The 17,186-nt window shown below is 59.1% G+C and overlaps 6 protein-coding genes across 6 annotated transcripts; 3 read left to right on the forward strand and 3 right to left on the reverse strand.

Annotated features, from left to right (window-relative positions):
* Nucleotides 1-982: 982 nt before the first annotated feature.
* Nucleotides 983-1,882, reverse strand: J3D65DRAFT_625547 (uncharacterized protein). The gene has a single exon (XM_066800348.1). It carries the CDS (start codon nt 1,849-1,851, stop codon nt 1,012-1,014), a length of 840 nt encoding a protein of 279 aa, XP_066655588.1. The 5' UTR covers nt 1,852-1,882; the 3' UTR covers nt 983-1,011.
* Nucleotides 1,883-2,046: 164 nt separating this feature from the next.
* J3D65DRAFT_381426 (uncharacterized protein) lies at nt 2,047-6,406 on the forward strand. Its single transcript, XM_066795775.1, has 4 exons — nt 2,047-5,308; nt 5,355-5,552; nt 5,602-6,048; nt 6,098-6,406. The coding sequence occupies exons 1-4, from the start codon at nt 2,242-2,244 to the stop codon at nt 6,172-6,174; spliced, it is 3,789 nt and encodes a 1,262-aa protein (XP_066655589.1). The 5' UTR covers nt 2,047-2,241; the 3' UTR covers nt 6,175-6,406.
* Nucleotides 6,407-7,510: 1,104 nt separating this feature from the next.
* J3D65DRAFT_625553 (uncharacterized protein) lies at nt 7,511-9,912 on the reverse strand. Its single transcript, XM_066800349.1, has 5 exons — nt 9,737-9,912; nt 9,623-9,683; nt 9,519-9,569; nt 9,389-9,470; nt 7,511-9,338 (listed from the first exon to the last, which is right to left on the reverse strand). Exons 1-5 carry the CDS (start codon nt 9,816-9,818, stop codon nt 7,947-7,949), a joined length of 1,668 nt encoding a protein of 555 aa, XP_066655590.1. The 5' UTR covers nt 9,819-9,912; the 3' UTR covers nt 7,511-7,946.
* Nucleotides 9,913-10,725: 813 nt separating this feature from the next.
* On the forward strand, nt 10,726-11,763 carry J3D65DRAFT_625558 (peptidyl-prolyl cis-trans isomerase H). Its single transcript, XM_066800350.1, has 5 exons — nt 10,726-10,844; nt 10,897-10,913; nt 10,969-11,197; nt 11,257-11,363; nt 11,418-11,763. The coding sequence occupies exons 1-5, from the start codon at nt 10,827-10,829 to the stop codon at nt 11,608-11,610; spliced, it is 564 nt and encodes a 187-aa protein (XP_066655591.1). The 5' UTR covers nt 10,726-10,826; the 3' UTR covers nt 11,611-11,763.
* A 26-nt stretch (nt 11,764-11,789) lies between these two features.
* On the forward strand, nt 11,790-13,718 carry J3D65DRAFT_625561 (pyridoxal phosphate-dependent transferase). Its single transcript, XM_066800351.1, has one exon. The coding sequence runs from the start codon at nt 12,183-12,185 to the stop codon at nt 13,449-13,451; it is 1,269 nt and encodes a 422-aa protein (XP_066655592.1). The 5' UTR covers nt 11,790-12,182; the 3' UTR covers nt 13,452-13,718.
* On the reverse strand, nt 13,703-16,407 carry J3D65DRAFT_381503 (acyl transferase/acyl hydrolase/lysophospholipase). Its single transcript, XM_066795776.1, has one exon. It carries the CDS (start codon nt 16,184-16,186, stop codon nt 13,955-13,957), a length of 2,232 nt encoding a protein of 743 aa, XP_066655593.1. The 5' UTR covers nt 16,187-16,407; the 3' UTR covers nt 13,703-13,954.
* Nucleotides 16,408-17,186: the final 779 nt, after the last annotated feature.

Genomic DNA, 17,186 nt, shown 5'->3' on the forward strand with positions numbered 1-17,186 from the left:
ATAATCGGGCAATGTTTTCCCGATCGCTGAAGAGTCTCGTCGAAGCTCGGCATACAGAGACACGCAATCTAGGTCGAGCTGAGCCTTTGCCGTCGTGGAATGCATCAACATGGCCAAGACGGACGGAACGGCACGAGAGTGCCTTGCAGGCGTGGTTGATGTGATGGTCGCACGCGGGATATGGGGCCGGCCGACCCTGGCCCAGTCATGAAGACGTCTAGTTGTTCGGCTGGTTTCCGGGTGAGCGGTGACAAAACGGACAATTTCGAAAGACAGCAGGACAATTGTCTGTATAGCCGTCGGCTGCTGGTCGACATTAGCACGACGTCATTCATAGAGGATCATCGGTGCTAGCTGCGTGACACAGAACACAAAGCAACGTGTTCTTCAAATCCAAGAGACGATGTTGCCCGATATGTTTATCAGGCAGCAATGACACTGCCGGCGCATGACGTGATGACACTACATGGCGCTAGGTGTTGAGAGACAAGTCGCATACCCGTGCAAGCTAGCGTTTTCTCCAAGAGGTAGTGATGGCTCGCTAGTGCTATCCTGACGCTAAGCCGAAAAGGGTAATCGAATTGCTCGTTGCAATTTCATAGACCTTTGGAGTCCTCGGACAGGATGCAGCATCCGACCGATTATAAAAAGCATTCAGGCTGGCTGTTTGGTCGAGAGACAGTTGTGGCTTCAAAGCCGTATCCGTATGCTGCAGGGAAGCAAAGGCTTAGTCCTCAGATACGGCGGCGGGATTGTTCTGGGGTCGGCTTCTCCGTTTTAGGCGTTCCGACGTGGTCATAGCAAAAGGGACGAGGCGTCGACCGATGATAAGCACCCGTGCGGCGAACGAATGCTGGTCAAGGCTTGTGCTCTGCGGCCATTCTAATAGGTTGGCAATAGTGTCGACCAGGCAAATGCCCCCTGGCAACGGCGTGGCAGAATTGCATCACATGCGGTTCGTTTTTCTATTTTTTTGCTTGGCTCCCACACGACTCCTGACAATCGTAGATTTCAGGATCTTTCGAGGCCTCGATGACTCGAGGTGTGGGGACGAGCGGAAATGGGTCGTACGTTGAGATGGGAAGTGCGAGATTGGCGTCTGCGGGAGATAGATAGCAAACGCGTCAACCGGGTGATGCTTGGCGAGGAAGTTTTTTTCTCTCGCATTGGCCCAAAAACATTTGGTGATGGTTCGCCGGTGGTGTTTGAGTGCCAGTCAGGGGTGCAGACAGGGACAGGGGGTCCTGGCAGCTGTGGCTTGACGCCCACGCCAGATCTTTGCTGAAACGCGGCGGGAAGACCCTTTGTGACCCTGCACTGGTTTGGTCGCACTCGATGGATGGTGTCGTAGCTGGACGAGAAAAAGGCCAAGACTCGCAGCTCGTAATTCTGGCTTGGGCGGCGCGAGAAAAGGGCCGTCTCTTTGAACTTTCTCGAACTGTCCCTCGTGTAGGGCTGCGACGGTGTCAAGCTCAGACGCCTGCAGGTGGCTTGGGAGCGGAGATGGATGCCAGGACACGGCGCACAGCCACAGGAACAACATGGCGGTGGAGAAATGGACAGGTGAAGGGTAGCGGCGGCAGGTCCAAAATTAGAGTGACGACAGCAGGACGCGGCCGGGCGGAGAAGAGGTCGTGATGGGAGTAACCGCGCGGTTGGAGAGGACGTGTCGTGTCGTGTCGTGTCGTGGTCGTGGTTGGAGGTGTGGAGTCGGTCACCTTGGTTGAAACCACAGCAGGACTGGACTTCAGGAGACGAAACAACACGTGCCCACGGCGCCTGTACGGTACCTGTCGATGACCTCGTTGCAGCCAGCGAGCTCGAAAAGCATCCATCCGTCCATCCACCCATTCTCGTTGGTTTCGTTTTCGCTTGTTGCTTCGCCGCCGGGCTGTCAAGTGCAACCTAAGTGCTGCGGCCCGCACGCCTTGTAGTGGAGACCCTGGCCAACTGCCAGCCCACCTGCACCTAGCAAGCCTCCCGCCCCGACTGCACGATAACCACCACTCTGCGCCATTCGCAGCCTCTTGTCTCCCGCGACCCAACCTTCTCTCGCTCACGCCCTCTCTGCGACGGCCCTCCCTTGGCTTCGTCTCCATCCGCTTCCAAATCCACCGCAATCTCCTCTGCCCTGTCGCGTGGCCCACTCTCGCTCTCTCCCGTCGTCCTCACCGCGAATCCGCCGACCTACCCCCCTCTGCTCCTCTCGCCATTGCCGACGACACGACCAAACACTTCATCATGTCTTCCAAGAGCAAGTGGAGGGGCAAAATATTCCAGACGGAGGAGCATGTCGCCGAAAAGGCTCAACGCAAGCAGGCAATGGAGCAAGACGTCCTCGACTTTCTCAAGCCCTCGACCGAAAAGGGCTCTCCCAAGGCGCCTCGTATAGATGTAGCCGCTGCTCAAAGATGGCCAGCCGCCGCTTCGTTGCTATCCAAGGCAAACACGTCCCAAAAGAATCTCTCCTCGTCCCTACCATCCTCGATGCGCGGATCGGACCGCCCGTCACGACCCAGGGCCAAGACCTTGACCGTGGGCTTTCTCAACAAGGAGCCCGAGATCATAGGCGAGGGGGGCGACGAGTCTGATACGCCTCCAATTGAAATCTCGCGGAGGCGCGTAGTCGCAGCAAGGGCCGCCAAGGAAGGCCGCAAGCTGGACGACGGCGAGCTGGGCCGTTCCCTTACCGTTTCACACAAGCTCGAGCGGCCAGAAATCAAAAAGGGCCATGCGTCGTGGGGAGAGCTCTCGCCCGGTCTGGATAAGCGCTTCAGCCGCCCCAAGTCTCCGCCGCCTCAAGCCCCACCAGAGTCCGAGGCTGACGACGACGCGGCCAAGCTCCAACACCGGAGCCAAGACTCCATATCTCAACCACTCGACGAGCCAGATTTCCGCCCAGGGCCATTGAAGCGCACCCAGACCGGAATGTCGGAAATGATGCCTGAATCTCCGGAAGACCCAGACTTGCCTCGACTCCCAGAGCTTGAAAAGGTCGCCTCGGCCGACTCTTATACAAACTTGCACGACGAGTTGCAAAACTATCTGTCCTCGGAGCCCGACGTCGCAGAATCTCTGTCTGCCAGGGTCCAACACCAAATGCGCGTCGACGAGGGCCAGGCACTTCGCAGGGGGTCCGTCCATCAAGTAGAACCACCGGCCGAGGACGCCAGATTGGCCTCAGGGTCCAGTTCGAGCACGCTTGAAATGGGATCGCCGCAGTCAATGTCGTCTAACTCCTACGGAAGACCCTCTTACGATCAGGGCGGCCATTTGGCCAAAGCACCCCGTCTGCCCAACCCCTTTGACGACCCCACCGGCCGGAGACCCTCGTCGTCTTCATCTACTGCTTTACATTCGCCGTCCGCCTCTAATACCAGCCCTATCGTTCCCGTTTCAAGCTCGCAGCGCGACTTTGGCCCCAGTCCATTCTCCTCGCCCCCCTCCGCCCAACAATCAGGCCTGGCGCCTCGTCCTCCCCCTCACGGCTACTTCGATTCCACCGTTCCCACGCCCACTCAACGCGACTTTGATAGTAGCGTGAAGCATACTCCGGAGCCATTTGTCCTTGGAGAAGAATTGCCCGACATGAAATCGCCGGCCCTAAACGTCGAAATCCCCAAGCAGCCCCCGCGCGCACAGCAACTCATGGAGCGCACTCCCTGGAGCACGACATCGTCCGGCCACCGCTCTGACTTGGTTTCCGCAGGCGATGCCGCATTTGACGACTTTGGAGAACGCGTAGCCCACATGAAGGGTGTATTTCGCCTGACGGCCGAAGTCAAGAAGCCCATGACACAGTACACCCCGCTTCAGTGGATTCGCGCCTCCAGCTGGTGGTTCCTGAGAGGCCGCGCAGGTCTGGAAGTTATGATAAGAAACAGGCCGAGGGGCCAGCCGCTGAATCAAGAGGAGCAGCTCCTCACGCAAGCCCATGTCGACCTGGCAAAGGCTTGGTGGATTTTGACCGAGGTCATTGACACGCATCCAGGCGTCAGAGTGTACGGGAGTACGCCGAGTAAGGCCGAGGCTGCCAGGGCTGCTGGGGACGCCGACATGGGCGACGTTTTTGAAAACCAAGAAGCTGCTCTAAGCAGCCTCAAGGGCCTCTTGGTTTCGGTCGCTCGAAATGGCGTCATGCCTCCGACCAATGCGCTCATCCAGGGCCAGGATCAGTCGATTTGGGTCGATTATCCCACGTTCTCTCCAGATGCCGAAACCGTGCTCTCGGGACAGAGCAGGTCGATTGTCATGGACTCGTCAAAACGCCAAATCAATCCACGAACCGTCATGCCTCTCTCCGACACCAAGGAAGACTTTTGCTATGGGCGAATCTTTGCGCAAGTAGGCGTCATGATTGAGGACCAGGGCGACGACAAGATTTCTGTGCCTTGCGTCCTTACAATCATGCGCCAGCCCAACAGCTGGCAAGTCAAGGTTGGCATCTGTAGTCAGACGGAGCTGCTTACAGTGTGCGTCCAGAGTGATCCCAAAAAGGGCGTCACCTGGGACAGTGTCAAATGGAAGACTCGCGAGCGGGGCCTTTTTGTTCGCCTCCCTCGCGGTTTCACGCTGAGCGTGGATCTGAACGAAAAGGACTACAGGATGCTTTGGGGAATCTGGGACTACACACGCACAGTCGAGGCCAGTCTCAAGCCTCGTCATGACGAAGAGCTGATTCACGACGTAACTCTAAGAGACTTGCAATACAAGGATCCGGAGAATGCCGCTGCATTCCCACCCGACAGAGTCAAGCGCTCCATGGTGCGTGTCTTTGAAAAGTTCTTAACCCTCAACGAGGGTACCGGAGAGCGCAAGTTGCACCGCGGCTACCGTCTCCTGATGGTGACGAGTCCGCGAAACAAGACTCTGAGCAGCGTCAGTCATGAGTTCAATGGCACGCGACCACTTGTCTTTGAGTTCCGTGCCGACCCCGCAGACCAGAATGTGCCCCTTATGATTTTGAGAATCAAGGAAGACAAGCGGAAAACCTGCACCGCTTCGCTTGCATTCCACGAGATCAAAGAACGAGTTCAGCTGTTCCAGGTCCTCAACGGTCTCCGTGTCGGCCGTGATGAAGTTTGCGCTGCGCAAGTTCCAATGACGGCATTCAACATTGAGCAGCTGGGCATGAAGGAAGTGTACAGCCAAGGGCATGACATTGTCAAGAAGCTCCAGTGGCAGGATGTCAAGGTGATGGATGGCGAACCAGAGGAAGACGAGACGGAACAGTTCAAGATTCTGTCCGAGCAACTGCGCATCATAACGAGGCACACTTGCGGTTCAATCACGGATCGACTGAACCTTGGTAAGACGACCCAGTGTGTCGTGTTTGCTTTTACTAATGGATGTAGGTCCGGGTGAGCTGCTCATCAGACTGGACAACAGTGGAGGCCCACACGTTCACATGCTACGCCTGCCCCAGGACGACGCAAATGCTGCCATCGATTGCAAGCGATCCGAACCAAACGTGCCCGAGGCCGTTGCCGACTTCTTGCGGACGCTCAAGACTTCGGCCACCATTCGCTCTTATAGCTTTCCCAACCACGAGGGCAAGTTGCCAACACCGCCTCCCGATCAATCTGCTAACTTTTTCTTCAGCTCTCCACAAGTTCCAGCTCGCCGTCACCGGATTCCAGGTCAAATACGACGGCGTGGCCTCCACCCTTGCTATTTCGCGTCGCCGCATGGTCGTCCCTATTTACAAGCGCTGGGAGGCATGCACGGTGCGCATCCAAATCATCCAGCAAGCCAACGTCACCCAACTCCTCGCCTTCATGGAGGACTTTAGCCACGCAGATGCCATGAACTTCCAACTCAAATCCATGGATGTGTTTGAGATTGTCGAGCTCAAGGGAAGCAAGGGCGAAAAGGGCCGGTTTGGTCTCAGGCTGGTCGACGCCAAGTTCCACTTGCCCAGGGAGCGCAAGAAGGACGAAATGCCGCTCAGCGACGTGGACGCGGCGAAGAGACGGTTTGCGTGTTTGGACATGCCCGAATACCCGGGCGAGCACGACGACATCACTCTCGGCTTCGAGACCGACGCAGGTAAGTTTGGCTAGACGACCTCAAATGGCTGTTTGCTAACGCCAAGCAGAGCGAGAACGATTTGCCAGCGCCCTACCGGCAGCGACTCAACTAGCGCGACTGATTTCCTTCAAACGAAAGATTTGAGCACCCTGTCGTCATTGTCGTCATCATCATCATCCATGGTTCAGCCCAATGTTTTTCAACGTTTTCATCTGCCGCGGCTTGCTTGTTTTTTTTTTTTTGGCGGCGAAAAAAGTTTTTTACTCGGACTTTTTCGGCATTACGACGTCGACGTCGATGGGAGGACCTGTCTCTCTCTCTTAGTCACCAGCATTCCCGCACGAATCTTTCGGTCGATCGGCCTGCCAGGCAGCGTTGTCTTCATTGGGACGCTGTGTATGTCTCCGCGCGCTGCTGTGGCGGAAGTTTCCGCAGCGGAAGCTTCAGCAGCGGCGTGTACGCACGCTCCCAGGCTACCTATCAAAAAGCACTACACGACGACTCGTCCTTCCGTCCCTCTCTCCCGTCACTTCTCCCTTCTCCCTTTAACTCTTCAGCCCACTTAACCCCATCTTTCCCCCTCCCTTTGCGTTCATTCTTCGTCTCGTTCAGGCAGGCAGGCACTTTTTTCTCCTTTCGTTTGTGTTTCCTTTGCTCTTCGACCAGGCGTTGGGAGTGCGTGGGGCGGTGGGTGGAATTAGCGGCGCGCGTTTCGGACAAGCGTTTTCGTTTTTTGTTTGCTGTCTTGCTTTTTTTCTCGGTTTGATGAGGTGAGGGGTGAGAGGAGGGGTTAGGGGAGGAAGGGGTTTAGGGATTATGTGCGGAAGGACTGGAGACGTCCACATATACGTTCTTGCGTGCTACGTGGGGAGGAAAGTAGCCATGCACCGGGAGATGTCAGGGGCTCACTCATCGCGCAATGGCGAGCGGGACGGCCGGGATGAACGGACGGACGGATAGACGGGAATGCAGACTGTCTGGGCTGGCAGACAATCGTCCGTCATGGCACGGCATGCATCATTGCTGACGCTCCGCATCGCCCCATCTGTCTACGTAGGCACTTTACGTAGGAAGAGTTGAACAGAGTAGCGAGCCAGCCTGCCTGCCAATCGGCTAGCTGTCTGCCAGTCTTCTAGCAAATTCATCTCATCACGTCACGTCGGCTGCATGTGCAATTAAATCCATTTTCTTGTGCTTTGTGTTGTTGTTGTTGTTGTTGTTGTTGTTGTTGTTGTTGTTGTTTGACCCGTGCGGGCGTGCTCTACGCAAGATGCCTGCCGGTACCATAGGCCACCAGAGATGCTTTTTGTTTGGTCTTTCAGCGCCAAACCGGAAACAACAATGGCGTTACACATTGGTGACAACAAGTGGGAATCAGCCCTCGGCCAATATTTGACTGTGAATCACGACGGAAAGCGCGTGAGGAGAGGATGAAGGGATTTTAGAAGTAGTGGCAGGAGATTTAGAGGTAGAAGGTGTATAGAAGAATACACATAGTATAATGTAATATAATATAGTACCTCAGCCTCCTCAGTCCAAAAACATCAAAACTTAAAAAGGTGAAAGGGGGTTTAAAAGCGTGACCATCCATCCATCCATCCATCCGTCCATTCCGTCAATCAATCAATCAATCAATCCATACGCATGACGTATCCCCCCATGTCCCCCCATGTCCCCCTCCTTGTGCCAGCATCGGTCTACAACAACAGCAACGGCGACTATGAAGACCATGACAAGGCATAAGGCACAAGGCACGGCCAATCAGAACTTGGCCTGTCCTGTCCTGTCCTGTCGTTCAGTCACAGCTCTCGAGGCCAGCATGATCCGTACGACACGACAACCCCAGAGCAGACTCTTCTCGTCTTGTCTCCATCCTCCAAAATCTCCCGCACCAACAAAAGAAACGGACGAATCATCTAACCCAACAAGTCGTCTAGCCCACTGCTTCCCGTCGACGCCTTAGCGCCGCCAGCACCGCTCGCACCAGCACCAGCGCCACCGGCCGGAGGCGTGCCAGCCGAGGCGGGCGTACCCCACAGCCCGGTGCTCGTCTTTTGCTTGGCCAGATCCGCCATCGTCGTCTTCTGGCCCTGCGCTGCGGGCTTCTTGGAGCCAATGCCGGAGAGCAGATCGCTGAACGCGTCGCCGCCGGCAGCAGGCTTCTTGGCGCCGCCGCCGGTTGCGTTGCTGCCGATGCTGCCGGTGGGAGAGAGGACGGAGGCGGCGCCGCCAGGCGTCGAGGGGCCGCCCGTCGAGTGGGTCTGGAGGGCGGGGACGCTGGTGAAGTAGTTGGGGCCCGAGGGGGCGTAGCCGGCGGGTTTGGGGGGTTGGAATTGTTGATGTTGTTGCTGTTGCGGCGGCGGGGAAAAGGCCGACGACGTGTTGGTGGCGGAGCTGAGGGCCGGCGTGACGCGCGCGGTGCTCGAGGCGGAGGTGGTGGGCGAGTTGATGCTGGAAAAGAGGTCGTTGATGCTGGACGACTGCGTGCCGGAGCGCGGCTGTGGCGACGCGATTTGCGGCGTGGTGGAGGTGGGCGGAGGCAGTACGAACGAACTGCTGCCAGCAGGCTTTGGAGCCGCGCTGCTCGCAGCGGGCGCGGGGGTTGCGGATTGAAAGTCGTCAAAGTCGTCGTCGTCGGCTCCGCCAGACTGCAAGGATCCAAAGTCGTTTGCTGCCATTGACGCGGGCGCCTTGCCGTTGGAGCTTTGTTCTGGTTCGTCAAAGGAAAAGAGGTCGACTTCGGGTTGTTTTGGTTTGGGCGGCTCCTCCTTTTTGACGGGGGTCCCTCCAGCTTCTCTTCTTGTGCCGGCCCGCTGCTGCGTGTCTGCTTGTCTCCGGCCTGGCGCGGCGACTGCGCCCTCGTCGTACTCGTCGTACTCTTCGAAGCGATCCCGCCTGCTGCTCGAGCCCGAGCCGTGGTAGCCACTGTCCATTTCTCCGCCAAAGCCTCCGCCGTCGCCGTAGACGCCGCCGCTGTATGCTCCATAGCCGCTGTGCTCCTCGCTGCCAAAGCCACCATATCGGCTGCCGCCCGAGAAGCCGCCTCCCAAGCCCACACCGCCTTCAACACCAACGTACTTGTTTCGCGTAGCCCGTGCCTTTTTGCGCTCTGACCTGATGCGGTCGACGTCGCTAAGGAGCTCGGCCAGCTCCTTGGCGCGATTCCGCACATTTATACCCTGGTCCTTGCCGTTTTGGTCGATGAAGTGGAATTGGCGCAGCATTTTGAGGAGCGAGAGGTGGGAGCGAGCGTCGTCAATGACACGTTCCGAGCCATTCTTGACGAGGAATTCGAGCAGTTGCAGGGCCTGGTGTTGGGTCAGTAAGGTGTGGCGGCGGACAATGGCAGGGTGCTTGCCTTGTAGATTTGGCGCCACTCCTCGGCAGACTTTTCGGTGAAGCGCTTGTAGATCATGGGCATGATTTCGTTGAGGAGTTGACTGCACGAGTTTAGCACTGCGTCCGGGGACCGCGATCCAGAGACTGACTAGTTGTAAGTGCCGTTGGCGATCTCCTGCATGAGCGACGACGAGGCGCCCCTGTAGCCGGTTAGCCTTGCGGAGAGGCAGCTGTCCGTATGCGAGAAACCGACCATGGCTCGTTGTTGGTAGCCTCGCGCACCTTGGCCTCCATCTCGGTGTAGTTCATGACGGCTGCATGGCATCAGACGGGGTGCTGCGGTTGTGGATTCGGGCAGTGGACGCACCATTTTGAACCTTGCGCACGCCGGCCTTGAGGTCGTAGACTGTGAGGTTGCTCACTTTGTCCTTGAGGCTGTCAAAGTCCATGATGGCGGTATGCGCAAGCCGGCGGGGTGGACTGGTCGTGGACGGGGGGGAGCGTTGAGGACAGCGAATTGGTCGTGAGCAGCGGTTGTTGGCAGTGGTAGAGTGTCCTTGTTCCCTGCCGCGGTGCCCGATCCCTGCCGGTGCCGACCTCAACCCATCCACGTGCTGGGCGCTCCAGGGGCACTGGGCATTTGGTTACGCTCCAGACAAGTCTATGACCGATGGCGCCGTTCCTGCATTTCTACTAGAGTTTCCATGGTCGAACTGGAGTTTGCACTGCATGCTCGCCGAGGAGCCAGGCGCAGGGCTGCCGCGGCAGGGCAGTCCACCCGACCGCAGGCAATGCTAGCATCCATCACGTGATCTGGCCAGTGCTTCCGTCCAGTTCTTTGGTTCCTTTGGCCGTTGGTTGCTCCATCATTCAAGAATTCCATCTCATCCCTCAGATCCAATTGTCCGCTCTAGCTCCCTCCAGTTCTCATCTTTCACCTCGAGCCATCCGGCATAGTCCTCTTCCAGGTATGGACTCGGCGTTCCCCGCCCAACGGAGCTCCGGCTTGTTTTCCAGCTTGAGTTGCAGCCAGCTCGGGCAGCCACAGTTCATGGCTGTCATGGTCGTGGCCGAGCAGTCGGTGCAGTGGTCAGCAGCATGTAGGAGTAGCAGAGCAGGCTAGGCCACAGCAGCACAGTACAGCGCAGCGCAGCGCCGGCGTCATTGGTGACGTCTGGCAGTCCTGACGTCTGGCTTGATGCGGGCCCGCGCAGCTCTCAGCTTTTTCCTGCGGCGTTCCTCTGCACCGCCCCCCGGCCGGAGCTCTCCCCCATCACGTGCACCAACGCTAACCCCTTGTCGCTTAGTGCCGGCCCGTCATGAGTTTCCTGCGCGGGGGTCCACGTCTTTTCTGCCCCTCCATCTGCCCCTCGTCCCGCCTCCTCTTCCAAACAACAACACACTCCTCCCGTCCATCCATCTCTTCCATCAGAAACTTTTCCTCTACCTTTAACAAAATGGCTGTCAAGGTTTTCGTACGTTGCCAATCCCTCTGCCCTGCTGACATCATGCTAACATGGCCTCCAGTTCGACTGCGAGTGGGAGTATGGTGCCACCGCCCCCAAGCTGCCACCCACACCACTGACTTCATCCTCACAGGGGCCCCGAGGTCCAGGTCGACTCCAAGGGCAAGGTCATCAGCCAGGGCGCCGTCAAGGAGCAGTCTGGCCGCATCAACTTTGACCTGTACGACGACGTCGTCCCCAAGACTGCCGAGAACTTCCGTGCTCTTGCGACCGGCGAGAAGGGCTTCGGCTACAAGGACTCCAAGTTCCACCGTGTGATTCCCGACTTCATGCTCCAGGGTGGTGACTTCACCCGCGGCAACGTACGTCGACCTCCCTCCTACACTCGTGCAGACAATCGTATTGACGGCTTTCTTTGCAGGGCACCGGTGGACGCTCCATCTACGGCGAGAAGTTTGCCGACGAGAACTTCCAGCGCCGCCACGACAGGCCCTTCCTCCTGTCCATGGCCAACGCCGGCCCCAACACGTAAGACACCAGTTGCTTTGTACACGCGAGACGTGGCTAACCCAATCCCCACAGCAACGGTTCTCAGTTCTTCGTCACCACCGTCGTCACCTCTTGGCTCGACGGCAAGCACGTCGTCTTCGGCGCCGTCCCCGAGGGTGACGTCGACTCGTTCCGCACCATCAGGGCCATTGAGGCTTGCGGTTCCGGCTCGGGCGCCATCAAGTACAAGAAGGCGCCTACGATTGTCAACTCTGGCCAGATCTAAATGCCTCTGATGACGTGATGATGCCATGAGTTGCTGGTTCGATGGTCATTTGAGGGGTTGGCCTCAAGTGAGGGGCAGCTGGCGGGGCTGCGGGGTAGCAAAAGGAAGCGTAGACTGGCACTAGTCTTGCACAAAATCAACTTCACCCCGCCATGAATTCTGTTGTTCCTGCTGTGCCTGTGATTTTGACGTGCAATTGAGTCAATTGTCAATGACCACTGGCGGCTGGCCGGCTGGTTTTCCGTCGTGTTGGAGGGTCGACGCCAACCCAACGCCCCATGTCACGTCACCGATGACGGCCGGTCAGTGAGCTCGGCTGCCAGCCAACAAGTCGGCGCGAATGTCTCCGACGACGCCCACTAATTCTGGGTCGAGACGTGGGGCTCCGGCCTAACGAGTCAGGCCCTGGCCGGCATGCTTGACTACAACACTTCATGTTTACTTGTCAACGGTAGGGCGCTTAACTTTTTTCTACGAAAGATTACTTTTCTTTAATTCTTCAGCGCGTCTGCCGCTGATCCACTGCCTTTTCTTCTCGTCACATCCATCCACTCTCCTCTTCAATCCACCCAATGGCTCCCGCAACCACCGCCGACGGCGCTCCGGCGCCTGCAGCCTACAAGCCCGCCACCATCTCCATCCACGGCGACGACTGGCTCAACACCAAAAACACCGACGTCGCGCCCGCCCTGCACGTGTCGACAACCTTCCGCTACCCGTCCGCACCCGAGGAGCTGGTGCCGGCCATCGACGGCGAGATCGAAGCCGAGACGACCGACTTCCCGCCCATCTATTCGCGGCTGTCGGCTCCCAACACGACGCGGCTGGAGGCGCTGCTGAGCAAGCTGCTCAACGGCCGCGCCATCACGTACACGTCGGGCCTGTCGGCGTTCCACGCGCTGCTCGTCTTCTTCCGGCCCAACGTCATCGCCATCGGGCAGAACAAGCTCGCCGGCTACCACGGCTGCCACGGCGTCGTCGGCCTGCACACCAAGATGCACGGCCTGAAAATGGTCGACCTGCACGACGAGAAGAGCTGGGACGCGGCCGGCCTGGGCAAGGGCGACATCGTGCACGTCGAGACGCCGCTCAACCCCATCGGCGAAGCCTACAACATCGCCGCGTTTGCGGCCAAGGCGCACGCGCGCGGCGCGTATCTGTCCGTCGACAGCACGTTTGGGCCGCCGGGCCTACAAGATCCGTTTGCTCAGGGCGCCGACGTCGTCATGCACAGCGGCACCAAGTACATTGGCGGCCACAGCGACATGCTGTGCGGCGTGCTCGCGGTGCCCGAGGCCCGCCCCGACTGGTTCTGGGGCCTCTGGAACGAGCGCGTATTCCTGGGCAGCGTTATGGGCAGCTTGGAGGGATGGCTCGGCGTGCGCAGCTTGCGGACGCTTCAACTGCGCGTACAGGCGCAGAGCCGCAACGCGACGCGCCTGGTGGCGTGGCTGCACGGGCTGCTCACGTCGACGGACGAACAGTCAGAGGACGCGCGCCTCGTCAAGAGCCTCGTCGCGCAGATCAAGCACGCCTCGCTGCAGACGGCCGACATGGCGTGGCTCAAGCCGCAAATGCCCAACGGCTTCGGCCCCGTCTTCTCGCTGTGGACGCGCGACGTGGCCGACGCCAAAGCGCTGCCCAGCAAGCTGCACCTCTTCCACCACGCCACCAGCCTCGGCGGCGTCGAGAGCCTCATCGAGTGGCGCCGCATGAGCGACAAGTTCGTCGACGACACCATGCTGCGCGTCTCGGTCGGCGCCGAGGACTGGGAGGATTTGCGGGATGACTTGCTGCAGGGCCTGAGGGCGCTGGCGCTGGAGAAGAAGAGCCGCTCGTAGGTTTTTGCGTCGTTGTCGTGACGGTTGTGAGGGAAATTGGAAATGGAAGGTTTGATGATAGACTGCTTATGATACAGGGGTGCGAAAAGAATGACAAAGCCCCGAACTTTGACTTTCCATAGGGAGCACGTTATTCACGGCTGAAGTGAAGATAGGGAGCCGTCGTTCACTGACCTGTTTACGCTCCAGGAGCGTTTGTTCATGGCCGCAGATAGACTTGGAAACCTATCTTTCCCTTCGACGCCTTGATGAACCAACCAACCCCTGAGTCTGACTTCTCTCTAGCTGCAATGCTTTGTGACGACAACTAACCTAGACACCACCACACATGAACCAAAAAAAACATAGACAGGAGACAGAAAAGCAAACCTGTACAAGCCAATGCCAACCATGCGCCATGCCATGCCATGTCGTGATGCTCCAACCAAGCTACCAAAACCCTATCCAAAATACACACGCCAAACAGCCCAACCCACAAAACAAACTTACTGCATCTTCTCTTCTCACCCACCACCATCTCCTCCCCCAGAATAAGAGGAAGACGAACCGCGATCGGACGGCTGCTCCCGCTGCCGCTGCCGCTGCCGCTGTCGCTGCCGTCGACTCTCAAGCAGCGCCCTCCACACGCGCAACTGCAGTTTCTTGACGACGACGTCCCCATCTGCATCATCACCACCACCGCTCTTCAACCTCTCAACATCAGTGTCCGCAGTCCCCATACTCCCCGTACTCCCCGCCTCACCTCCGCCCTCACCTTTCTCCAGCCCCAGCCCCCGAGCAGACGAATGCTCCCGCTCCTCCTCCGGCATCCTACCGCCGTCGCGCTGCAAATTCCGCCACGCGCGCTTGCGCTCGATGCGCCCGCCGTCCAGCCACGCCTCGGCCGCGCGCCGCGACGCGAACTTGCTCCAGTCGACGATGCGGTGCTCGCGCGCCAGGTGCTCGCGGTAGGCGGCTTCGTCGGTGAAAGTGCGTGGGCCACCGCCACTCTCGTCATCGTCGTCGTCGTTTTGCTCGTCCCAACACCCCTCTTCTCCGCACGCCCATCCGCGGCCGGCGACGCACACGGCTGCTCCCCTGATACCACCACCAGCGCCACTGCCGCCGCCGCCGCCGCCACCTCCACGAACCCAAAACCCATGCCTCTCGTGCGCGTGCGCGCGCAGCTCGGCGCGGCTCTCGAAGCCGCGGCCCTGCGCCGGACAGGCGGGCTCGGGGCAGTAGTAGGCGTAGCGGGCGGCGAAGCGCTCCCAGCGCTCGGTAGCAGCTCTGCGGCGGCGCAGGCGGACGAGCAGCTGGGCCGTGTGGTGGATTGCGGCGTCTACGGGGCCGCGCGAGAGGTAGGAGACTGTTGCGGCGAGCATGGCGGCTTTGGTTGCGCTGCCCGAGGACGAGGGGCGCCAGGAGTCGAGGGGGATGACGCGGCCGATGCCGGGGGAGACGTTGAGGCGGTGGTAGATCGTGGGGTGGGCGTCGTGGGAGGTGTGGGGAGAGGAGGTGTAGGCGGCAGCTTCGTCTTCGAACCGGTTGAGCATGTGTTCGTGCACTTGCTCCGTCTCGGTTACCAGGTGCCGCATGAACTTGAAAGCCGCCAGGTTCTCGAAGAACGGCTCCAGGATCGAGGGGATCTTGGGGCCGCCGGGGATCGCGGCGTTCTCGTCGTCCTCGCCGTTCTCTGAGTCGTCGTCGTCGTTCCCTGTGGCCCGCCCCGTCCCGATGGAGAGAAGTAGCAGAGGTTTTTGCTCGTGTAGCTGCGTGACTTCTTGAAGTGCAACACTGGCCGGGTTGTTGGTCCCCAGCCCGCCGTCCTTGAACATGAAGCCCTCGGCCTTGAGCGGCTCAAAGTACGTGGGCGCCGCCGACGTCGCACGAGCCACCTGCCAGATTGGCATGCGGTGGGCATGGCCCGGGTTGAGGTGCTGGTTGTTGCGCGCCGGAGACGCAAAGGGTGCAGGCGGGAGGTGGTCAAAGGTCCTAAAGAGATACGGCCGCCAGGTGACGCCCGTCTTGCGCGCGAGGTTCTTGCCGCGGGCGACGACGACGGTGCGGGAGCGCTCGGCGTCGCTCTGGAAGGGAATTGTCTTCTCGCTGGTGCCCCACTGCTGCATCTCGTCGAGCAGCGCGGCCTTGGTGATGTCCTGCAGTGCCTTCTCCATCCGCGCCGATGCGTACTTGGGCTGCACGAGCGACGACGCCGAAACGTACTTGGGTACCAGGCGCGGGTGGCCGAAGACTTGGTTGCCGACGACGTCGTACTGCTTCAGCGCCGTCTCGACGTCCAGCTCCATGCGGCTCAGCATGATGGCGCTCAGCCCGCCCGTCGAGGTGCCCACGCAGTAGTCGAAGTAGTGGTGCGGCTTGAAGGCAGTGGCTTTGTAGTCTCCCGAAAACGTCTTGTTGACACTGTCGGCCAGCGTGTCTGCCGGCTCCAATGCTCTTGCTTGCCTCTGGCTCAGGGGCTCAAGTGGCGTCGGGTTCCACCCGTAGTCCTCGCTGCTGTTATTGGGTACATAGTACTGCGACCTCTTGGGGTCGGGGTCCGACACGTCTTGGCCTGGGACGAGGCCTCTTTCAATCTGTTCGATACGGTACATGAGGCGCTTCTGGATGAGCAGCTGCGAGTACCCCTTGATGCCACCACCATCGAGCGACAGGATGGTCTTGCGAGCCCATGGGCTTCTTTCGTCCGAGTCGGATACGTCAGCTTTTTTGTGAAGCGAGAGAGGTCGAGTCATTGTGGGGTGTGGCCGGCGACCAGCCGGCGTATGAGAGGGCGGTCCAGTAGCCTGTGAATCCTTTGATCGAGTCGGTTGGGGTTGAGTGGGGGAGCGTGGCGAGAGGTGAGCAGACCGAGCCAAACATGCAGAGAGGGCGATGCGGGTGGTCTTTTAACTGGCCAAGTGGTGTGGAGGCCGTCAGTAGGCAATGGAGGACACGGGGCGAGGCTGTATCCTTGGGACCCCAGACGCCACCGCAATTCGGTCTGCTTGCATGAGCTGATGAACGCTCCTTGGACGAAGACGTCGTTGCAGGGGTTGATGAATGCTCCTTGGACTGACCGAGTCTCTTGACAATGCGCGAGGAGGCAAATTGCGCCGTCGTGTAAGGAAGGTGAAGGTTTGCAAGATGACGCATGCAAATGGCTGACTTGACATTGGCCATGTGGTTCGCGTATTGTCAGGAGGCATAAAATTGCCTCGTTGCCTTGCAGGGAATCGCATACCGTCGAGGCCAACATGTTTCGAAGAGCGGCTTTGTCAGGGCGCAGGTGACGATGGCGGTTGTCCAGATGGTCGGGTGTGAGGCGTGTGAGTGGTCGACGACTGCAGGGATCGAAGGGCGCGAGGCAGCCTGATTGACCCGTCTCTGCCTTGCCGTCTGCCGTCTGCTGTCAGCCTCGAGCCTTGTCGGAAGAGATGCGCCTACATCTAGGGGCCACTCGTTTGATGCCGTGGGCGACTTGAAGCGGGCGAGATGTCGTCCGCTACCACAGTCGCGCTGACTTCCACCATCGCAGCCAGACCCACCCACAGCCATCATTTCTTCGGCACCCACTATGCTGCTGATGCCGAACAGGTCGACGGCTACCATGCACCAATATCAGTCTGTCGTCCAGTGCTGTCACCGCGTGGCTCAGCACGCCGTCCCCAGGGCGCAGATCCCAGCCAGTCACATAAGCTGGACACCAACCGCGCTCGCCGCATGACCGAATCCACGGTCAGTATAAGGAGCATC

The sequence above is a fragment of the Phyllosticta citribraziliensis genome (genome assembly GCF_038025025.1).
Source record: "Phyllosticta citribraziliensis strain CPC 17464 chromosome Unknown J3D65scaffold_6, whole genome shotgun sequence".
In the NCBI taxonomy this organism is placed as follows: domain Eukaryota; kingdom Fungi; phylum Ascomycota; class Dothideomycetes; order Botryosphaeriales; family Phyllostictaceae; genus Phyllosticta; species Phyllosticta citribraziliensis.